The 22,260-nt window shown below is 53.7% G+C and overlaps 10 protein-coding genes across 10 annotated transcripts; 4 read left to right on the top strand and 6 right to left on the bottom strand.

Annotated features, from left to right (window-relative positions):
• Positions 1 to 1,516: 1,516 nt before the first annotated feature.
• On the bottom strand, positions 1,517 to 4,024 carry A1O7_03051 (uncharacterized protein; the record flags this gene model as incomplete). Its single annotated transcript, XM_007757077.1, has 1 exon — positions 1,517 to 4,024. The coding sequence occupies one exon, from the start codon at positions 4,022 to 4,024 to the stop codon at positions 1,517 to 1,519; it is 2,508 nt and encodes an 835-aa protein (XP_007755267.1).
• Positions 4,025 to 5,771: 1,747 nt separating this feature from the next.
• On the top strand, positions 5,772 to 6,434 carry A1O7_03050 (NADH-ubiquinone oxidoreductase subunit; the record flags this gene model as incomplete). The annotated part of the gene is made up of 4 exons (XM_007757076.1): positions 5,772 to 5,849; positions 5,907 to 6,002; positions 6,064 to 6,251; positions 6,308 to 6,434. 4 exons carry the CDS (start codon positions 5,772 to 5,774, stop codon positions 6,432 to 6,434), a joined length of 489 nt encoding a protein of 162 aa, XP_007755266.1.
• Positions 6,435 to 6,587: 153 nt separating this feature from the next.
• On the bottom strand, positions 6,588 to 8,074 carry A1O7_03049 (uncharacterized protein; the record flags this gene model as incomplete). The annotated part of the gene is made up of 2 exons (XM_007757075.1): positions 6,588 to 8,004; positions 8,055 to 8,074. 2 exons carry the CDS (start codon positions 8,072 to 8,074, stop codon positions 6,588 to 6,590), a joined length of 1,437 nt encoding a protein of 478 aa, XP_007755265.1.
• Positions 8,075 to 8,344: 270 nt separating this feature from the next.
• A1O7_03048 (uncharacterized protein) lies at positions 8,345 to 10,381 on the top strand (the record flags this gene model as incomplete). Its single annotated transcript, XM_007757074.1, has 1 exon — positions 8,345 to 10,381. One exon carries the CDS (start codon positions 8,345 to 8,347, stop codon positions 10,379 to 10,381), a length of 2,037 nt encoding a protein of 678 aa, XP_007755264.1.
• A 798-nt stretch (positions 10,382 to 11,179) lies between these two features.
• Positions 11,180 to 11,749, bottom strand: A1O7_03047 (uncharacterized protein; the record flags this gene model as incomplete). Its single annotated transcript, XM_007757073.1, has 1 exon — positions 11,180 to 11,749. One exon carries the CDS (start codon positions 11,747 to 11,749, stop codon positions 11,180 to 11,182), a length of 570 nt encoding a protein of 189 aa, XP_007755263.1.
• Positions 11,750 to 12,034: 285 nt separating this feature from the next.
• Positions 12,035 to 13,262, top strand: A1O7_03046 (adenosine kinase; the record flags this gene model as incomplete). The annotated part of the gene is made up of 3 exons (XM_007757072.1): positions 12,035 to 12,099; positions 12,222 to 12,466; positions 12,550 to 13,262. The coding sequence occupies 3 exons, from the start codon at positions 12,035 to 12,037 to the stop codon at positions 13,260 to 13,262; spliced, it is 1,023 nt and encodes a 340-aa protein (XP_007755262.1).
• An 861-nt stretch (positions 13,263 to 14,123) lies between these two features.
• On the bottom strand, positions 14,124 to 16,808 carry A1O7_03045 (uncharacterized protein; the record flags this gene model as incomplete). The annotated part of the gene is made up of 6 exons (XM_007757071.1): positions 14,124 to 15,029; positions 15,074 to 15,597; positions 15,652 to 16,242; positions 16,292 to 16,593; positions 16,640 to 16,726; positions 16,780 to 16,808. The coding sequence occupies 6 exons, from the start codon at positions 16,806 to 16,808 to the stop codon at positions 14,124 to 14,126; spliced, it is 2,439 nt and encodes an 812-aa protein (XP_007755261.1).
• A 366-nt stretch (positions 16,809 to 17,174) lies between these two features.
• A1O7_03044 (uncharacterized protein) lies at positions 17,175 to 18,337 on the top strand (the record flags this gene model as incomplete). The annotated part of the gene is made up of 3 exons (XM_007757070.1): positions 17,175 to 17,419; positions 17,468 to 18,179; positions 18,236 to 18,337. 3 exons carry the CDS (start codon positions 17,175 to 17,177, stop codon positions 18,335 to 18,337), a joined length of 1,059 nt encoding a protein of 352 aa, XP_007755260.1.
• Positions 18,338 to 19,194: 857 nt separating this feature from the next.
• A1O7_03043 (60S ribosomal protein L24) lies at positions 19,195 to 19,992 on the bottom strand (the record flags this gene model as incomplete). Its single annotated transcript, XM_007757069.1, has 3 exons — positions 19,195 to 19,473; positions 19,670 to 19,813; positions 19,942 to 19,992. 3 exons carry the CDS (start codon positions 19,990 to 19,992, stop codon positions 19,195 to 19,197), a joined length of 474 nt encoding a protein of 157 aa, XP_007755259.1.
• An 876-nt stretch (positions 19,993 to 20,868) lies between these two features.
• On the bottom strand, positions 20,869 to 22,085 carry A1O7_03042 (uncharacterized protein; the record flags this gene model as incomplete). Its single annotated transcript, XM_007757068.1, has 2 exons — positions 20,869 to 20,916; positions 21,006 to 22,085. 2 exons carry the CDS (start codon positions 22,083 to 22,085, stop codon positions 20,869 to 20,871), a joined length of 1,128 nt encoding a protein of 375 aa, XP_007755258.1.
• Between the last annotated feature and the right edge of the window lie 175 nt (positions 22,086 to 22,260).

The following is a 22,260-nucleotide window of genomic DNA, read 5'->3' as shown; positions in this document are numbered from 1 at the left end:
ACTCGTTGGTCGAGCCAATTGTGTACTGGCTGGAATTGTACCAATCAGATGCTTACTTATCGAGCCAATTGTATACGTGCTCGAACTGGACCAGTCAGATACCCAGTTGTTAGCTTACTGTAAACTTGAAGTGAGTGCCTCGACTTGCCTACTTTTGCTTCATAAAGCAGATTACTCCCCGTGGATGTCTTCATCCCATACTCCGTCCAACTCACCCAGCTCAGTTGTGAGCAGTCCAGTGCTCTGTTGCGAGAAAATTCACCACAGTCTTATTATCATCTACCAATTCCTTGTCCCCCAGTCAAGGACTTTGCCCAACTCCCTTCCCCCCCCCCCCCCCCAACACCCCCCAAGTCAACGACATAGAATGCCAGCCTCGCCGACACACCCCGTCCCGGGCTATCTTCCAGGCTTCCCACTGAGCCGGTGTCTTGAACAAAGCTGCAACCATGGCCACGGCTGGGCCCATGTGAGTGCTCGCTGCTCGTACTTTGCTTTCACCACCACCACCTCATCCCGCTATTATGCCCATAACTGAGAGGCCCCCTTCTGTACAGCCGCCAAGCCGACAAGACAATCCTCACCACCAGTACGCGCTATCCCCAGCAACGAGCTACAAAACTCTCGAGACGTGGGCCATCAGTGTCACGGCCTTAATCCTCATTGTCCTCCCTATCTGGATGCTCAGCCCGCCGTCGGTAGCCAAGCACGACCTCATCTTAGCATCGATCTTTGTGGGCTGTTTCATGAGTCTGAGTCTGCACGCCCGACCAAACGAGGTTCAAGTTCTGGCCGCCGCGACAGGGTGTGTTCTCCATTCGGGACGGCGTACATACTTGTTTGGCCTGTTGTGCTTCATCTGCTAGCATTGGCTAATAATGTGTGGTAGATTTGCTGCGGTGCTTGTGGCCTTGGTGCAACTTCCACAATCCGACAGATGAGGCGTCCCGCGCATGTCCCCGTTGGGTTGACCGGCATCATTGACAACTGAACTGGGGGTTCCCCATCCTGCAATAGCCGATGGGCTTCCTGACAAACTCGACTGGACGTTCTGTGGACGTATCATGCCGCAGCGTGAGTCCTGAGGGTGCTTCAATATCCCAGTAGAGCGAGGCACAGGTCACAGATATGAACGCGGTGCTCATGGTGTTCGTGCAGCTAGCTCAAACTGATTGAGAAGTCTGGCGATTGTTTTCCTTCAAGTACAGCGCTGCTGAGTGTCCGTAAACATGGGTAGAGATCCCAGAGCTTGGACAATGTCTTGCACCTGGGAGCCGGCTTTTCAGGGGTAAAGTGCACTGAGCGTGGGGTGAGAAAATGGGATCACTCGTTTCAGAGGAAGTTATGGCGATATGGACCATTTCACTTTTGCGCAGACAGACGCCGGCATGGCCAACGGACACCAGGGGATTAAACGACATTCGCTTGTGGCGAACAAGCTGATGAGGAAGTTAGTAGTAGACAGATACCTTCCCAATCTGCTAATGAAGGGATAGAGTAGAAGTGTATGACCGTTTCAGGAATCAGGCAACTGCCACTTCAAATGCTTAGGTGGCGGCGTGGCATCTTCGATTACCAAAATGGGAGCGTTCCGGTCTAGAACATTTGTTGGCTTGCTGTTTAATACAGAGTCAATAGAGTCATCTAAGATGTTGTCAAAATCCGAAGACAAGGGCGAATCCGGCCCTGACAAGACCGGCGGACTCGTACTAGGCCGCTCGATTAGACTCGGGTCGAACTGGGGATCGCCGAGGATATTGTTGTCCTCCAGAACCTCTCCTTCTGAGGATGGATCTCCATAGCTCACAGGTGTCGATGGTGGATACAAGTCAACCGGACTGCTTGCATTTTCAACCGAGTCTTCTGAGGGGAATCGACGATGACCCTTCAGAATCCCTGTTCGTTTCCGCATCGCGCCTGTAGCATTAGAGCGGGACATCGGGGAACTCTGACTGGGAGTATCCGGACTTGCAGCATTCATGAGGCGAGTGCTCGGAGACCTTGACAGAACACTCTGCACCAAGGGTAGTTCAAGGTAGCTGTTCAGGCTGCCCTTTGAGAAAAGCACCAGGCCTAGGCACACGACAATGAGAATCAACTGCAGGAAGGAAACTCTCTTCTGGAAGATAATCTCGTCGGCAAGCACTCCAAGTCGGGCATTGATGGCAACATTTTCCTGCTGATAGCGCTCTCGTTGCATTTCCAGCTCAATAACCGTGGACTGCCACAACTGGTCATATTGTTGCCGGAACTCTCTGAGCTCGTTTAAGACAGTCATGTTTAGATACTCCAAGAACGAAGTTGTTTTGGCCAGCTGCCTTTGCTCAACCTTGTGAAAAGCATCGCGAAGAGCACGAGACTGGTCTTCTATGTACTGAAGGGACAGCGAAGAATTGGCCTCAAGCATTTGCAAGCGTTTTTGAACGGACTTGAAAAATGATTCTTGCATTGTAGGTGCAGGTTGTGTGGTCTGAGTAGAAGACACCGGAGTCCTGGTGCTGGTAGTAGGAGGAGTTGAGGATGAGGCGTTGTGGGATCTGGAGTCAATCACGATATCAGATTTAGGAGTGATGCCTGTGGTATTTGACGCAATTGCCGTGGTATTGTTGATAGACGATGGCGTACTGGTCGAGTTTGCTGAAACGATAGAGCCGGTGGTTGTGATGCCGGTCGAAGTGCTTGCTGCGTTGCTGACAATGTCGATTCTGTCTCGTGTCTGAGGATCACTAGACATACTCGCATCGTGTTCAGAAGGATTGCAAGTGTCAAGTGTACTGCTCTGCACCTCTGACTCAGTAAAGAGCAGAGCGAATTGAGCAGGGCAAGTAGGCATCGCGATTTCTGAAGTCTCAGTAGGCGAGGGCTGAGCGGTGATAGCAGGTGTTGTCTGGGGTTCAAATGTTTCAGGAACAGCAAGAGCATTCGCCTCAACGGTTTGAGCAACCGTCTCGCCAGGTTCCGCCTGCGTTAAGAGCTGCTCAGCGACGGCGTCTGGAACGAGACCATCTTCTGCGGAGGTGTCGACGCTCTCTTCAGTAGCCTTATCATCGTCTTCCATCTGCAATGCCTCCAGGTCACGCTTGTAGTCTTCGAGCATGGTGGTCCCGTGCACTCTGACGAGACTGACAGGGCAGTAGAACTCATTCCCGTAGTGAGTGAGAAACTCGATACGCAAGTAGCGTGCCCAAATGACAGGATTCTCGATCAAGAATGCTTGAACCTCTCGTGAATTGCGAGCTTCGAAAGTGCCGAGCGTCTTCCATTTGTCGATCTTGACAGGGTACTTGTCTGACACGCTGACACGGAAGGTCTGGAAGGTTGAGCTAAAGAACTCAAAGTTCGCCAGTACGACAGTATCAATTGAAATGTCATTGCACAGCTCCAAAATCAGAAACTTGTTCTGGGCCGAGCACTCATTGAGCATGTAGGAGTCTTTGTTCTCTCCCAGCACGGCAGACGGACTCTTTGCCTCGGGATTCCACTTCAGAACGTTTGCAGCGCAATCGAAAGAGGCATAGTTGAAGCGTTCCTTGCAAGTTGTCCCAGCATCTTTGCTCCTTACGCCAGCCTTTGGAAGACGACCTGGCTCAAAATCGACAGAGCTATCCCGCATGTCTTGGCTGGGTCGCGGTGGGCTCTGGCTTGGTGGTTCTAGGCCATCTGAGACGAAGCCAGAGAAGTCCAGGTCGATTTCGCCGTCGTCGCCAAGTGAATCAAGGGAGTCTCTGAGTCCAACGGGTCGTTTTCGGGGTTCTCGACTATCGACTCCAGGACCTTTTCCTATATGTTCAGACTGACCGGCCTTCCTCAGGTTTTCTCGCTTCCAATCCTCGAACGACATGAATTTGCCATCATCCAGTGGAGAGTCTTCCTCCGTCTCACTGGACATCGTATCGGATTGGACATTAGGCGGTTCGGTTTGGAATGAACTCCGACTCGGCTCCTGAGCACCGAACGCCGGCGTTGCAGGCTGATTAGAAGTCGATAAGACCGCATCATCAGCTGGACTCGTAGGTGAGGGCATGGTGCTGGGGGTCTCGCTCTCGGGTAAAATCGTGGAGTCGAGGTCTGGGTCCGAGGAGACGGTAGACTCGGTAGCCGTCGAGGTAACATTCGCCTTGCGCGAAGATGTAAGACATTGTTGAGGGAGACTATGAGTAATGTAATTGGCAGTGCGAAAAGGAGAGGTAGAGGGCGTTATCGAAGTTGCCGTCCTAGTCGACGCGGCCACTTGGACCAGTTCATGGCGAAAGAAGGTCAGGACAACGAGAGCCAAGGGCAGGAACCACATGGTCGACTCTGATGCCGAAGTGATTGTTCTGAGACATTGGTGCTCGGAGTGCCCGAGTCTCAGCGCCCGGCCGTTGCACTGGTCCGAGTAAACATGGAGTTTCTGCCACACCGCGAAATGTGTATCAAGGGCTCACGACGCTGCGACTTGGAATTCTCCAGGACGCGCTTGCAATTGGGAAGGTGGTCCGACATCATATAATGGCGTCATAGGTTGTGTTGGTCGCCACACTCGGGGCGGCTCCAGTCACTACGAGGTACGAATTCATCTTGTCTTTGAAGACGAGCCACTTTTACATAGCTTGCCTGTCACGCATCACTCCTTGCACAGACCCTCCCGCCAGCAGAGTCATCAGCTCGTGCTCTATAAGGACCGCCATGCCACATTCATGAGCCTTGCAACACACCTTGCATCAGTGATTCGCGGGGTGCTCAGCCCAGTTTCCCCGTAATTATCGTGAGATCCAAAAATAAAAGAGCAGTGTCCAGGCGGTTTGGTCGCTATCACGTTGATATTAATTCAAATATTGCCGGCTGCTAGGAGTCGAAGTTCTGCTAGAAGACGTCCTCAAGGTTACCGGAGCAGTTGGTCTATCGTACGGCGTCTTCGTGGTGGCCAAGTTTTCGACAAGCAGAGCTTCGAGTTCCTCAACTTGGCCAGAAGAGTGCCCGTCAATAACCCATACCATGTGCCCCCAGATCTCTGACCTTCGATGGCTCTCGCAATTGGGCACGCGTGGGGCACAGGGTGCGAGCATGGTGTGGAGTATCGCCAACTCAAACCATCTTCACCAGTAGATGGAGAAATACCGAAGGATGCTTGCAGTCCAAAGTTGCTTGTTGTGTGAGTCGGCTCCAAGCTTCATAGCTCTGATATTGTGCATCCCAAACACCTACCTAAGTGTTTCCTGAGCTCGGATCTAGTAGCTGAAGGCCTCGAATGGACTCAGACGAGTTGGGACAATCCCAAACCCGACCAGAACTTGCATGCCTAGTCTTGCACGGCTCCTCTCATACGACTCCTCGATCTATACGGGGACAGCGACGAGAGCCGAGTGAATCGATGCTGATGAGCATTACACACATGAAGAGAAGCATGTCCTGGTAGCAGGCATACTCTTGCGGATTACCAGTAATTATTGATTGAAAGTGACGACGGCTGATGAGGAACCCTCTGGATCATCATCAACAGGTAGTTATAAGGCTTGGTAGTCGGCATCGCTGTCCACCAGCGAGAATTAGCCGAACGGGTTCCATAACGATGATGTTCTCCTGACTGGGTACTGTTGACTGGACTGTACCCAATATTGAGGTTTTGAGTCCGAGCTGGGCGCCGCCAAGACATCGGATCCGGTGCCGCTTCTCCAAACTGCGACCGTCCTAAGTGCGAATGAGGTAGACATCATTTCATCCTGCGTACTCCGTACAGCTTGAGCACTTTTCCCTCCCAAACCCAGCGACGTCGGATCCCCGAGATCGTCATGTCGACCATCACACGCACCTTGCGCAACATCTGGCGGGTGGGCCTCAAGGAGTATGGTCACCAGATACAATATATTGTGAGTTGAAGGATGCGAAGAACATGCGCAACAGCACATATCTGACGGATCTTCCAGGGCGACACGAAAGCCGGTACACTCGTGGGCATGGATCGATGCGGCAACAAATACTACGAGAACATGGCAGAGGAGCTTCCCCTTCGCACCAGATGGGTATGGATGGAGCTTCAGACCAGAAATTTGATGCAACGAGCACAGAGCTAAGCTTTCGCAGGTTGACTACAAAGACAAGGAGTTCGACGCGAGCCAGATAGAACCAGGCTGGCACGCCTGGATGAGCTACATGGTCGACAAGGCACCTGGGGAGGATAGGATCTTGGACATTGGAATCCGGCCGTGGGAGAGCAAGGAGCCAAAGATCAACATGACGCTGAGCAGGGCCGCGTATCGACCATACTCGACGTATGTGGCACTGAATATACCTGTATCCCGTGGTATAAAATTGACACAGCTTCCAGGACGAAACCCAAATACTCGGCCTGGGATCCGGTCGCGAAACCCAGAGACGGATCAACGCCGTTTGCACAACGAGATATTCGTGAAGGAGCAGAATTCGAGCCCAAGGCTCCTGCTTCAACTTCGTGATGGCGGTCCATCCGATCACTGTACAGATGCATAACGAGGAGTTCAGGGAGGTCTCAATCAAGCAGAAATCGGTCTTGTCATTGCAAGACGGGGGTATCACTGGCATATGCTCCATATCAACAACCGATTCCCAACGCCATCATTTTGCCCTTTTCATGTCTTTGTCGTGCGCTGGTAGATCCTTGCAGGGCCCAGCTCTGCCCGGACTTCATCTAGCTGCTGGAGCCCGAATTTCTCGTTCCCATTCTTGCCTCGCTTGGCCTTGGCTCCTCTGCGTTTTCCACCACCAGGGTTGGCTTTATTCCAATCGCCAAGGAAGCCATCCATCATGCTGTCGAAATCTGCTCTCACAGCGCCTTCGTCCGCGAAGCTGGTGGTTGAAAGCTGTGACATTTTCGACATCTTGGACGCACCTGTCATCCCTGTCATGCCGGACGCTAACGACACGCCGCCATCAGCGTCGTCGAACTCGTCGCCCTCGTCCAGGGAGTACATTTTCTCGACTTGGTCGAACCGAGCGTCAAGCAACTGCTGACCAGCCGTTCTAGCCAGCGATGACGACGTCATGGAGTAGGCACTGGGATTCGTGAGGGCGCCTTTCCGCTTCTTCTGGCGCAAGGGAGTGCCGTTCAATGTGTACAGCGAGGGAGCCTTGTCCTGAATTGCAGAGGCGGCAATGATCGACTCTGCGGCTTTTGGAGGCGCTTTCCGAGCACTGTCGCGCTTGAACTTGGCAAAGTCTCGCAGCCAGTCTCCGTCTGCTGCGACGGCTGCTTCTGCGGCTGCTGCTGGCAATTCGGACGTATGATCTACGCCTTCCAGGGCTGGGTTTGGTGCGGGAAGCTTCAATTGCGATGGCTGTTCGGATGCTTTCTCCGTCACATCTGACTCCCAGCCTTGGTCGTCCTCATCGAAAGTTGCCGCGAACTCGTCAAGGTCAAGTTCACCGTTTCGACCTTCCTTAGCAAGGGCGCCGAAGACATCTTCCTCGTCCGTCTCATCCACATATGCATCATCGTCGAGAGCCTCCAGGACTTCTCTGAGCCTCGGGTCCATGTCAGGTTGGAATCCGGCGATTTCGTCGGGCACATCCTGCTGGTTTTGATACGTCCTCGTCCTCGTCGCCGTAGAAAAAGTCGAAAAATCCTCACTGCCCGCCACGCTCCGGGCGTCATCGACCGACAATTCTCGCAACGCGTCCTCCAATTTCATCGCCTTCGTTTTGCCTTTCCCGTTGCCTTGTACTTTGACCGGCACGGCTTCCACAAACTGCGCCTCTGTCGCTCCATCGCCAATATCTCGCAGATGTTGCATGTAGTCATACTTTGTGTCGTCGAAGTAGATGCCATACTCTGCTGCCTCGCCCTCATTCTCTCGCATATCCTCAAAGTCAAGGTCATCTTCTAGGTCTTTCAAGTGCAGGCCTTCTTTCAGCTCGGGCTTGTGCTGTGACGAGGACCCAGGTCCGGAGATCTGGTACAGTGCCCGTTCACCAGCGGTTTCATCGTGGAGGGCCTCGTCGGTCTGCGGGCGGTAGAGGAGATGGAATGTTTGTGCGCTCTTCTTGTCGCTACCGAAGTGTTAGTCTCCAAACCGGACAAAGGAGAAATTGCTGCTTACATCCACCGGCTGCGTGGCATCGTGACTACTGGTCTATCCTTTGAGGTGCCTAGGTGATAGAATAGCAAGTGTCGACTCCTTTGGCAGTTGTCCCCCACAAGGCAAAGTGAATTTCTAAGAACGCGGGAAATTTCGCGGTGCGGGGCGATACAATTCGTGCAAATGACGCAGATTCGCATGCCACTTGATTCACCTATTGCCTTGCCTCCCTCAGTTTACCAATACAAGATCTACAACTCTCTACCTCCCCTTCCTGTCGTCCCACACACGTCCTGCACAGTACCGCCGCCATGGTCCTCCCCAAGAGTAAAAACAGCGTCGGCCTAGGGAACAGCCTCATGAACGACCGCTTCGGTCGTGGCAAAGGCAGCGACCGCAAAAAGGTCACCCAACAAGGCGTGGTACGAACCGACCATACAACAGGCCAAACCTACGTGACCAACGCCGCCAAAGAGGCATCATGGGTGAAAATGCGCAGCGTCACTGAACAAGGCGCCCTCGACGAATTCTTGTCCACCGCGGAACTGGCAGGCACGGATTTCACGGCGGAGAAGATGAACAATGTCAAAATAATACATTCAGACCAGAGAAACCCGTATTTGCTGAGTGCGGGCGAAGAGAGGGGAGTGAGGAGGAAACATGCGCAAAACAAGGGCCGACTGACGGTGCCGAGGCGGCCAAAGTGGGATGAGGCGACTACGCCACAGCAGCTAGATGAGCAAGAGAAGGCGAGTCTGCTGGACTGGAGGAGAGGGCTGGCCGAGCTGCAAGAGAATGACGACCTGCTAATGACGCCTTTCGAGAGGAATATCGAGGTATGGCGGCAGTTGTGGCGGGTCATCGAACGGTCAGATCTAGTGGTTCAGATCGTGGACGCGAGGAACCCGTTACTATTTCGAAGTGAGGATCTGGAGAAATATGTCAAAGAAGTTGACCCGAAGAAGAGGAACTTGTTACTGGTCAACAAGGCAGATATGATGACCGAGGAGCAAAGGAGAGCATGGGCAGACTACTTCCGCGAGCAAGGGATAAACTACAAGTTCTTTTCGGCTCACTTGGCTAGGGAGATGAACGAGGGTAGAGATGCACTTGAGGAGCTTGACGCCCGGCAGATCCAACAACAGATTGACCGAACCATGCCAGAGAAAACAATGGTTGGCAACGTCCAGAACCTGAACCTGAAGGACCAAGAAGGCGAAGAATGGACAGACGAAGACGACGAGGACAACGAAGAAGAGCCGGAAGAAGAAGATAACGAGGACTCAGAAGATCAAGAACCCTCAGCATCATCAACTTCGCAACTCTCGCCATCCTCTTCCTCTTCAGCAGACACGCGGATTCTTACGGTAGACGAACTTGAGGGCCTGTTCCTCGAAAATATCACAGCAGACGCAACAACAGAGCGAAAGACGACGATAGGCCTTGTCGGATATCCCAACGTGGGTAAATCCTCGACTATCAACGCCCTGTTGGGCGCCAAAAAGGTCTCCGTCTCTTCTACCCCCGGCAAGACGAAACACTTCCAGACCCTCCATCTCTCTGATCAAGTCATCCTGTGCGATTGTCCTGGTCTCGTGTTTCCGAACTTTGCAACCACGAAAGCTGAATTGGTCTGCAACGGTGTCTTACCCATCGACCAGCTCCGCGAGTACACTGGTCCCGCTGGCCTAGTCGCCTCAAGAATACCTCAAGCCTTCCTAGAGAACGTCTACGGCATGAAGATCCAGACGCGCCCCGCTGAGGAAGGTGGTACTGGGAGACCCACAGCCAGCGAAATGCTAAGAGCATATGCCAAAGCGAGGGGCTTCAATACGCAAGGCGCCGGCTCACAGCCCGATGAGAGTCGCGCCGCTCGGTACATTCTAAAAGACTACGTGAATGGAAAACTCCTCTACTGCCATCCGCCGCCCGTCAAAGACACAGACACAGATGTCGAGGCATATGGACACGTATTCAACGACAAGTTATACGACTTTGCGCACCTCCCTGCAAAGAGACAAGCCTGGCTGATCGCACACTCTGACGAAACCACGCTCGACTCGGAGTCTCCGTCCCTGCCGGTCAAGCCACTCGAGACGGGCCCTCGCGCGCGGAAACTCGACAGCACATATTTCAGTCCTAGTTCGGGCAATGCAGGCCACATCAAGGCCACGCCGTTCAACCAGCAGCAATCGCAGCAGCAGAAGCAGTTGACCGGGCGGAAGGCCAAAGCGATGGCCGCGCTCGAGAAGGGTATCGACCCCAGTGATCTGAAAATGAGCGACAAGAAACACTTCAAAGGCGCCAGGAGGAAGGCCAGGAATGCGAGGACCGTGGATGATGAGTGAGTGAATGGATGCCATGATGGAAGAGATGATGGATCAGTCCCCTCTATGTAACTCATGATATGCCTTAGGTGGCTATATAGAGGAACGAATGAGAGCCTCGCGGTGCTGCTTGACTCAATTGCGTTCCTTCCCATACGTGCCCCATCCACCGTGAATGCTATGTCCATTTTTCCACGGATAGACTTTGCGTCCCAGGACGTGGCGGGCATGCCTGGCAGTTGTCCTTGTTGATATTTCCTTCCTTACTCAATAGCCCAAGGCAGCAACTGCAATGGAGATATTTAACCGGCGCAAACGTACTTGGATACACAACTGAAGCATGCGATATTGTACTCATCATCCACATAACGCGGCACTTATAAGCTTGGAGCCGTCGTACATAGTATAGTGGATTGAACCTTCACTCCCACAGGCCTTCTAGAATGCTGCTCGTCAACAGCGTCCGTGGCGATGGTAATATCCCACCTGCCGTAAAACCTGGACCCCCTAGATCAGGTCGGTGGTGGTGGATTAGGCCCTACAAGCCCTTTTGAACAAGCGGGACGCCGTGGCAGCAATACGTGTGTGCATTGGCACGGCCTGAAAGTCCTCATCTGACGAGTGGAGTCGACCTTGGTTCCAGCACTGGGACTGCTCCCGCTTCGATCCGGAGGTAGGTCCTATGTTTCCACCCTGGTGGCGGATCATGCATGCCTGGCCAGCCCTTGTCCGTCGGGCATGGTATTGTGCTGATCACGGATTCCATTGCATACCAACCAATCCCACCCCATCACGTCTATCACGCAGGCGCCGGTGTGCTCAATCCCCGAGACTGCTCCCAAACCGATCGACAAAGAAATCCCCCACCCGCTCCGCGACCTGGCGGTGCTCACTCTCGCTCGCCCTCTTCTCCGTCGGGACCTTCCAGTTATTCACCCCCCACCACCACTTGCGGACCTTGGCCCCTATACTGCGTCCCTGGAATTTACTGCCGCGGTTCCAATGCCTCCATCCGAACATCACCAGGTTCCATAGTATGCCCTGCGTGAGTGGTAAAACCACCTGATCTCGAATCGTAATGAATGCGACTTTCCAGTTGGTGTCCGCGTTCTTGATAGACGCGAGGTAGGACTGCTCGAAGCGGAAGTCGGGGATCGGAGGGAACGAACGAGCGCGCGGTCTGGGCCGGAGTATATCGCTGGGGATGGTGGAGGCGTCGGAGGCCACAGAGTTTGAGCGGGAACGCAGTGGTGAGATGGCTTCGACTTCGCCGGGGGTTTTCTTGGAGGCCGCGGTGGAGGGGTTGATATCGTGACTGGGATCAGGGTGGCGCTTGATGCTGGCGGATTGGATCGTGGATGCAAGCTCCGCCGCCGGGTTGGACGCCATTGTGGTTGACGCGGGTGAGGGGGGTAGAGGTGGTGAGGATGTCAGGATGTAATGATGCTGTTTTGCTCGCCGCCTCGCCGTGTTTGCGGAGCTGGGAGCTAAATCCCGGAACATCCCCGGCTAAATTTGGTCCAACCCCCCACCATGGAACGATATTAACGACTCTCCACACTGACCTCAGTTCCTTCCTGATCGATCACTTTTTCTCACAATCACCGTTGTTAACTACTTGAGTCCTTCTTCGCTTCACGACTACTATCCTAAATCGCACGACTGCTAGCAACCATGGCGACCAAGTCCTTCAAGCTTCTCTGCTTGGAGAACCCCCTCCTCGACATCCAAGGTGTAGGGTAAGTACGTTCAACAATCACGTCCATGTCACCTGTCCGACGCAGTTGACCCCATTTCACCACACGACACGTCCCCTTCCTCACACCTCCCCATGCAGGCTCTGACCGATACCTCAACGCAGGGACCACGAAATGCTGCAGAAATATGGCCTCAAACTCGACGACACCCTCCTGGCCGAACCCCACCAAATGGACCTCTACGACGACCTGATCCAGAACCGCAACGCCAAATTGATCCCTGGCGGCGCCGCGCAGAACACCGCCCGCGGAGCACAGTACATGTTACCATCTGAGAGTGTGTGGTATGTCGGCAGCGTCGGAGACGACGAGTACGCCCGGATACTGCGCGAAAAGTGCAAGGAGCAAGGTGCGTAATGTAACATCGGACTGCGCGCCACTTCGCTATTGGATTCGGACCGAACAATATCATTGACAGCTCGCTCAAAATAGGTCTCCACGTCGAATATCACGTCGAGCCCACCGTCCCGACGGGGAAATGCGGCGTCATCATCACCGACCACCACCGCACCATGTGCACGCACCTGGCGGCCGCGAACGAATACAAGCTCCCGCACCTGCAATCCCCGCAGATCTGGTCCCTCGTCGAGTCCACCCAGACGTTCTACGTCGGCGGGTACCACCTGACCGTGTGCCCGCCCGCGGCCATGGCGCTGGCGAAACACGCCGCCGAGAACAACAAGATCTTCATGCTTTCCTTATCGGCCGGGTTCATCCCGCAGTTCTTCAAGGATCCGCTCGCCGAGATCCTGCCCTACTGCGACTTCGTGTTTGGCAATGAGAACGAGGCGTCCACGTGGGCCGAGACGCAGGGCCACAAGGGCATCAGCATGGCCGAGTGCGCGAAGCTCATGGCCAAATCGCCCAAGGTGAATGCGAAGAGGCCGCGAGTCGTCATCGTGACTCAGGGCACTGATCCGACCATCGTGGCCGTGCACGATAGTGCCAAGGGAGATGAGGTCGAGGTCAAGGAGTACCCCGTCGCGGTGATTGACAAGGAGAAGATCAACGACACGAACGGCGCGGGCGATGCCTTTGCCGGTGGATTCTGCGCCGGAGTCGTGAACGGGGACAGCCTCGAGGAGTGTATCAAGAAGGGCCATTGGTTGGCGAGGTTGAGTCTGCAAGAGTTGGGGCCTTCGTGAGTGCCTTGCCCGTGCTCTTGTCCCGAATACCGAGTGCAATTGCTAACCGAGACGTGATGTGCAGATATCCATGGCCGAAGCAGACATACACGGGCAGCGAGGCCTAGATGGGACCTTCTTGCATGAGCAGTATAGCATGACAGACGGCGTTCGGGCTTAGAAGCACAAAAGTGTACATCTATGGGCGCTTGGGTAAAGGGTCATTCAACAAGACCACTGGGGTAATGGCATGCATGATACCAATGTCCTCCACGACTTGAACGGTTCATGCTGATACCTAAAGGATAGGAATCCTGGAATTGATAGAGAGCGATGGCAGTTGCGCTAGATGTCAGGGAAAGCGAGGCTACTTTATGGCTGGCCGTGCTGGCAGTCTGCTCCTCGACTTTCAAAGAATCCAATCTGATGCCATATTTCTGGATTCGAGAACTTGAGCGAGCAACAGACATTGCGTTCGGTCAAACTGGAGATAGAAGACGCAAGATTAGAAATGTCTCTCGTCTGAGAACGCCCGGCACATCGACGAGTTGCTGATTCTGTGAGAATCGTGGTATTGCCGTCCGATGCAACGGCAGCCTGGCAGAGCGAGGATAACACCACTCACGCAACGGCGACGACCCATGAACATGCACTTCTCCTTATTCTAGGCCTTGTGTTAGTCGTCTCAGCCTGCGTCTGATGAAGCTGGCCCCCGTCTGTCTTGATTGGGCGCCGAAGGGCAGCTTCCGCGGAGTGAAGACCCACTGGTACAAATGACCATGTCAGCTGCCATGACCTGGAGACCCTTAGCCCAATGGACCCGGACATTGTATCGGTGAGAAGTACTGTATGTAGGTGCTTGATGCCCATCGATTGTCGCGGTCACCCAGGCTGACCGCCGTTCGGTGTACGACTACTCCTCGGCCGTGATTCGCCGATAGCACCAAAAGGAGACGCATTCGTATGCTTTGTAGGTATAGGAGTTTGGTGGACAGGTACCGCACTAGTGAAGGGACTTTGCCAAGGCGAGGATGCAGGCTGCATTGGGTCGTGGGCTCGGATCCAGGATGTAAGATTGGTCGGGGTCTCGTAGTGGCTCGATATCGTTGGCTGAAGCGAGGATTGGGGGGACGTTCTCGTCTGGATCTCCTCTTGCAAGTTCACAAGGTTCGTATGGAACTCAGCAGAGCTGCTAAGATTTGGAGATACCGAAGCCTGGAGCGCAAAATGATGAGCACTGCTTGGCCGGGGAGATGACTCGGGTGTTTCCCCTGGTCGCGGCGCAAAGGGGGTATTCCAGATAGATGGCAGTGGTGCAATGTTGATAGCCTGGGCTCTCGGACTAGGTTGCGAGCCGCCCGACGAGTGCTGCATCCGCTGCACGAGGTCACGTGCAGTGAATGTAGTCTGCGATGGTGGATTTCCCCGGTCCGCAAAAGTTTGCGCCAACGGCGTCTTCATTGGGGCTGTCGAGGAATCGTGTACAATGCTTGAACGGTTGATCTCTTCCCGAGGGATACCAGGGCGGGTTAAATCATCAACCATGTTCTCCATTCGGGAAGCCATCGACCCTTCGGCATCAGGGACAATCTCCTGCTGACTGGGAAGTTGACGAACGATTCCACCATTCATGATTACGTACTCGGCGTTGGCACTTTGGACGCTTTCATGCCGACCAGTGAAAGCATCAGCTGCTTTCTCAGCTTGCGCAGACCTATCTTCATCACCAAGATAGACGAAGCGCTTGCCGGCGAACGTCAGAGGCACGGGGACAGAGTTGAACTCAACCTTGCCATGTTAGCACCCTGCTGCCGCCGAGAGATGCAACTTACACTCTTGAAAAGGAACATGGCCTCTCGAATGAACTCCTTGATGCGGAAAAGCATCTCATTATTAGGAATCGGAGGACCAAAGCTTGCTTCGTTATAGATTGGTTTGAATTGGCTCGATCGACGAAACCGCTTGTCCCTAACGAATTGGCTAAAGGCAGAGAAACCGAGAGTCTCTGCGTCTTCTTTCAGCAGATATTCAATCTCTGCATCGCTAGGCGGGAACAACTGCAGCAAGAGGTTGAGTGCCCTAGCGTAAAGACGCCACAGCTGCTGCATTTGAGAAGCGAGCTCCGCATTCGCCAGAAGATACTGGATGCTGGTAAGCAGCCAGCCGGTGTATAGCCTCAGATGTGGGAGGGTCCGTCGCGTGATTGGAGGAACCTCAGCAGGAGGATTGGTTGCAGGGAGGCCAATATGTTCTGCATCTAGCTGAAGCTCCTCAAGCACAAGTTTGAGAAGTAAAGAGAACGTTTTGATGTTGAAGGATTGGAAGATTTTAAAAGAGCGCAATGCCGATGCTTCGCCTGCTCCGTTAGTCAGGCAAAGAGAATACTGAACAATGCAAAGGTTGCACATACCACCCGCCTTTTCTGCAGCAGATTTCTCCGCTGCGATGTTGACCAAGGAGAACTTCCTGAGAATGGTAGCCTCAGGCTGCTGCCGAATTTGATCATTAATGAGCCGGAAGATCTCGATCTGCTGTTCTTCCTGTGCCCGGGGTTTCTCTTCCCAACAGCGGGCATGAAACAGGAGAAACTGTTCATAGAGGTAAGGGTCGCCCTTGAACACAGCGGAATTCCCGGCGATGGGCTTTCCCTGGTTGGACTTGACGCGGAGTTTCTTGAATTCGAGCTCCAGATTGTCTCGGGCTTGAGGAAATGGGATCTCCACGCATATTGCCTGGTACAAGTGGTAGACAGCTCGTAAATGATCTTGGTCACTCAGAGCTATGACAGCCAGTTGGTTATACGCTCTGCCGTCGGCGGGCTTGAGAACGGCAGCCTTATTATAGTACCCTACAGCGGGACCCCAATTGCGTAAGTGTGTTTTCAGCTCGGTTTCTCGGTATCTGGAGAGATCGCCGCACTGCACCAGGGCCGAATAACACGAATCAATGAGCTTTCCTTTCAACACGGCATCAGCGGGCTGCGGGGTGTCTGCTGAAAGCGCTGTCAACTATTAGCAAGGGTCCAGCACCGTGGGCAGGTTGAGTCATACTATCCAGCTCCATGCCACGGGCCAAGGTGAGGATCTCCGGGATACCCTTGAAATTCGAGGCAAGACGCTGAATGTAACCTCGATAGAAAGCTTGGCTGGATTTGATGAACACCAGGTAAACTTTCTCAGCCTTCCGACGTTCGACCTTCAACTTCTGGCCATCTCCCTCTCGAAATCTCGCCATGAGCGGTCTGAACCTTGAGTTCACCTTGGAATGCGCAGTCCATAAGCGGGCTTCCACTCGCTTCTCAGCCGCAGCCGCGAAATCGATGAAGATGTAGTCTTGACATGCTGCGCGGAATCTAGGGCTGTGAGCAGAGGTTTTGCTCGAGGAAGAGGTAGGCTCACTTTGCGAGCAACGGTTCCAGGTTCTCGTGCTTGGTCTCTGAGCGGGAGAGGGCGAGTGTAATATCGTTCTCTGAACGATCTACATTTCTGCAATGGTCAGGTTAGAAGGTGGCTAAGGGTTCAAGAGCCCGGGGCCATACTTGGATGCCCGGAGGGCGATGTCTTCCATGGTGGTATTGAGGCGAGCAAACAGGTCATCCCGACCGTCCTTGCTGGTCAAGATGAATGTCCGGCGGGGTTCGACCACAGCTGAGGGTTGCGCTCCATTGATACCTCCTCTCGACTTCTTGCAGTCGAGATGGCAGTTACAGAGCACGCGAGAGGACGACGAGTGTAGGCAGCGTTGTATGCCTCTTGACTTAGTTACTCCTTCACAGAAATGGAGGAAAGTGCATGGGACAGCGACGCGAACAAGTGGGGATGGTCACGGCTACGGCGGAGTAGGCGGCAATAGCCACAATCTCGTTTTCTCGCAACTCAATTTCACTTGAAAGCCACGGTCTTATGCCTTTACCAAGGTCGACAAGCACGCACCATGGCGCAACCACCGTCAACGCGCCTGTTGCGAACGTGGCGGCCACTGAGCAACCCATCTATCTGCAACCGATGCCTTTATTCGCGACGAACTATAGCTACTCAAGCGGCTGTAGCGGAACAGCCATATGCAGAGCTTGAACAGGAGTCGTCCCTCGTACCAGTCCAGAACCTGCATCCTAAAGCCCAGAGTTTTGATCCTCTGGCATTCTCGAAATCGAGGAAGCGACAACTTCCTCCCAGCAGGTAGAGGAGATTCTTCAGAGTTGACTACAGCGCGCTCACACCGAACAGGTATCGATTCCGAAGTCCCAGATATGATCGTGGTCCTATGCATCCTCATCAACCTTTACATCCTTCAGATCCTGCCAGTCGAGAATTTGTTCCTGGCCCCTTCTCCTCCCCACGAGTCGAGCTTGCGTACCACAACATCATTGCTCCTGATTTCATGACAATGTGCTACCAACATACACCCCCCGGATTCAGGCCGACGGAGAAGGCACCTCGTTTACGTTCTTGGGAGGGAGATAACCCATACTTCACCAACAGACAATTACGCGGACCCCGTGGTGGGGACGTCCTGCGACTGTTGAGGAAACCCATCACTTTTCGCAACGTACCGATGGTCGAGCGAGTTACGGTCCATGCCTATTGCAAAGGCGCACTCAAGGGAGGCTCAGGCTACCTCCACGTTGCTGGAATGATTTTGCAGGCAATCACGAACTATAGAGTCGAGATACACCGGGCCAGAAACAATGAACAGACCTGGGGTTTGATCAAAGGTCGGCCAGTCAGCATGACCGTGGATCTGAAGGGCGAGGACATGTATCATTTCCTCGGCAAGTTGATCAATGTCGTCTTGCCACGTATCAAGGACTGGAACGGTGTCAGAGCCACAACAGGCGACAACAGTGGTAATCTGTCTTTCGGTTTGAATCCAGATGTGGTTGCTGGCTTTCCAGAGATCGAGATCAACTACGACGCCTACCCGACCAAGATGATTCCGGTAAGTTCGACTATTTCAAAACTCTGTCAGGGACATGCTAATTAGTTTCTGGCTAGGGTTTGTACATTACTGTTCATACCACTGCCAACCAGGATAAAGATGCAAGGCTCCTCCTTCAACAACTCGGCATTCCTTTCTATGGCAAGATTGTTGATTAGAGAAATCTGATCACGGACCCCAAGCTCTTCGGAGAGATCACGGACTCGATTCAGGACTACCGTGTCTGGAATGTATACACGGCATTATAGGTTCCAGTGGGTGCTGCTCTCAGCCATTCCTGGAAGCGTTGCAGATCATCGAGCGTCATTTGACGTGGTTGCATCGACTTGCCTTACTACCCTTTCGGGGCGTCTTGAGCAGTCTCATCCCTTCTTGGTTCAGGGAGACTACGCTTCAGAGCGCCTTCGCGATCGGTCTATCATCTCTTAGAGCTGGAAAACCCGAAAACTAGACCAATGCTAAGAAGCTCGCGGACCTTCAGACACAACACGTCTCGTTCACTGGAAAGGCGTGAGCATAGACGTGTAGCCTACGGCCCGTCGCGCCATTCATGATGCATTTACTGATGCATGGAACGATTCTGGTGTCTGGGGATGAGGCGATAGGTGGCGGGTCAGAACATTTTTGTACTATAGCACAGCAGGAAACAACACCGCCGCGCGGGGAAGGAAGATACATCTCGTTTCAAGTGATGTTCGATTCTGGTACTGCAATGAATCATCTTTGCTGTTGTGCCCGATGACGGATCACCTTTTGTACCAAGTCTGGCAGGAATCACTGTGCAATGGGATCCGATATCATTGAGTCAGGATCCCAATGCCAGTCACTCCTGTAGACGCGTGCGTCGACACAGGTGTAGCCAGCCGCATGGCGACGACACATTCTATACCAGTGCACTCTATGGCCAGGTAGAATGTCTCCTTTCGCCTGCCTGTCACTTCACATTCACTCGCTCCGCAAAAGCAGAAACCGCCAGCACCTCCACAACCTCACGACCGTGCCCATCTGCACACACTTATCTCGTCGTAGCCTTGACCTTGGTCGGCGCGCCCTTGGCTCCCTGCTTACTCGTGATCTGGCCCCTCGAAGCGTTGGCCGCGCTCTTCGCCTTCTCGGCCTTCTTCTTGCTCTCGCTGGCGGCTTTCTTCTCCTTGGCGTCCTTGATGGCGGCTTGTCGGGCAGCGGCTCTGGCCTCGGGACGCTGGGAGCGGCGCTCCTTGATGACGTCGAGCGACGCTCCGACGATGGCGCGCTGGTGCTTGACGGTGCGGCGGGTGCGCTTCTTGGCGACTTCCTGTATACGGGAAAGGGAGAAGTCAGTGGATTTGACGGATGCAAAGTCTGGGAATTGTGCAGATAGGCAAAGGGAAGTTTCGTGTCCCATTGCTTCTTCTGCATCCTCCTCTTCGCAAGTATTTCTCCGATGATCACCTCACTTGTCTTTTGAGTTATGAAGAGGATGCAAGTGCATAATACGGCGCGCGACTAACCTCTGAGATACCCTTCTTGTGCATTCGGCGGTAGAGGATGGTCCAGGCTATTCTGCGGGGGTTCTTGCGCTGCAAGAAGAGGGACTCGGTCTTGCCATTCTGGAATCGGAAGATCTTGCTGTCGCCGCGGACGTAGAGCTTGCCCTGTAAAACGCCAGAAAGAAATGTCAGCCACAGCGCTCATATCATCTGGGGTGCTGCAAATTCGTCGCGCCGGTCGCTTTTATCGACAAGGCGTGGCGGCTGGGCACGCTGGAGGGTGGATGACTGACCTTGCCCGGGTAGATTTTGGTGCCGCTGAAAGTATCGTCGTAGGTACGCATCTTGACGGTCCACTGATGCTGTACCCAGTTGTCGAGGTGTTGTTGAGGTTGGGATTGAAATCAAAAGACTGCAACTCGATCGTCACTGCGGCGGAAGTCGATTTCTGTGGGCTTAGCTAAGCATCGCCAAGATATGTACGGATGCGCATTATGGCAAGATGGACCTGATTACGGCGGAGCGCAAGCAGAGCGCGGGAGCAGACCCCTTTCTTTTCCTGGGGCATGCCTACACAGTACTGTGGAAAATATTATTCTCTGCTGATCACGTCGTGGTTCATCATGGTCTCCTCAGTATCTGTGGGAGGAGCGCCTGAACTAATGCCCTAGTTTTGATGGTATCTTCTTCCCAAGCTACTGTTACTCCATCGCATGAGCTATCTCAGCACTTCATTTCTCCAAGACGTCGTGCCTGTTCTGTGATCCAATTCCAATACAGCTCCTATGCCTTCCAACGCCTGGCTGTGATTTGCAATTTTCCGCGAATGTGCTCCTTGAAAAGGTCACAAGGCACGTCGGTTCATATCCTCATCGTGCCACAAGCAGTCGTTCCATGGGTCCTTCTTGCACTTTCGGCACTGGATATCCTTGCAGATCGGGTGGGGGCATTCACCACAGCAGTCAGGACAGACCATCTTGCCACAACCGACCTCGTCGCCCTTGGTGCATTGTAGGAAAGTGGGAGCTTCTTGACCGTAGGGGTACAAGAAAGCGATCTGAAGAAGTCTCTCCTCTGCCATTTTGAGGGATTCAGGATTATCCTTGTGTATCTTCATGGCCAGTGCGGCAGCTCGGTAAGCACAGCAGGCACGACCGCAGACGGCGCAACATTGTTCGAGGCAAGTCGTGCATTTGAGGTTGCGCGAGTGCCACGCGCGACTAGTGCTGGGGTGACGTGGATATGGCTGGCCAGGGTCGTAATCGTAGCTGTGGTTGTTTGTGGAACGTCGCAAATAGCGCTCCTGCAGCATATGCCGTCAGTCACGTTGCTAGTGAGGATGCGGGACGGTACTTACAAGATCAGGACGGTGAAGCATATCGACTTCCATGGGCGGAGTCAACTCGGACTGCGACTTCTCGGGTTTATGTTTTCCAAACATGCCAGTGACCTTGCGTAGACCTGTCTTCTTCTGCTCGAACCCTTCCGAGGCTGGTGTAGTAGGCGTTTTCCCGCTGTCGATTGAGCTCTTCGCCTGGTGAGGGGTTGACGCGACCGTGGGCGAGCCCTCGCCAAGCATGTCGTAGATGTCGGCCTCGTCATTGTCTTTGTCAATCTGGCACCGAGAGAAGTTGCTGCGCAGGTTGAAGCTGTGAGAAGGTTCGGACGACACTCGTTGGGATTGGCGGGACTGTATCGGTTGGCGGTCAAGCGTGGCTGACTTCAAAATCATTCCTCCTTCCGATGCGCGAAGACTCGCCTCGACTCCGACAGCATTATTGTAGCCTATGTTGAACGCATTGCCACGTTTGGGAAATGCCTTGAACCTCACAGTGCCCTGACGCGCAGCCTCCTCTTGCTCGGCTTCTTCACGCTGCATTTGACGCTCTCTCTCGTCGGATCGCTCTCTAGCTTCTTTCACCAGTCGCTTGATTTCCTCTTTACTGGTCGTAGTGACCATGAGAGGCGCATCACTGGTAGACTTGAAGGGACTTTCCTGGTACACAGGATGCTGGCTGATGTCTGGAGGTGGAAGTCGCTTCAAGTCAAGGATGTCACCCGTGATGACTCGATCTCGAGGTGCTTGATCGGGGCCAGAGTTAGCGCCTTCAGGCGGAGATGAGGATGCATTGAAAGCTGCAGAAAGAGAAAGGTCTGGCGACGACATGGCAAAAGATTTTGCGGGTTTGATCGTCTTCTCGACGTCTTGACATGGCTTCATGGTGGACGAAGCAGGAATTGGTCGTTTGACCGGGTCTTGTGAGGTGGTGGTGGTGGTGGTGTCGTGGGTGGTAGAAGAAAGTGAATTTTGGACAATGTCCAAGGCCTTGTTCACGTCAAAATGAAAAGGACGTCCGACAGCGACCGCCAATGGCTTGTAGAGGGCGTTGGCCACGACCTCACCTCCTTCACCAGCCACGTGACTCTTGTTGAGCATCGTGGCCTCCCCTCTGCCAGGCGATGTCTTTCGACTTTGCACTGACAAGCCCGTCCGGCTCAACTTCTTCGAAAGGGTTCTCAAAGGAGACCCCGGGGAGCGAAGGAGAGTCCTGACGGACTGCGGCGTCGATGGCCGCGAAGGGAGGCACGAGGCCAACTCATCAGAGTCAGGG

The sequence above is a fragment of the Cladophialophora yegresii genome, assembly GCF_000585515.1.
Source record: "Cladophialophora yegresii CBS 114405 chromosome Unknown aczIN-supercont1.2, whole genome shotgun sequence".
Classification (NCBI taxonomy): domain Eukaryota; kingdom Fungi; phylum Ascomycota; class Eurotiomycetes; order Chaetothyriales; family Herpotrichiellaceae; genus Cladophialophora; species Cladophialophora yegresii.
This window is presented reverse-complemented; position numbering and strand designations above follow the sequence as displayed.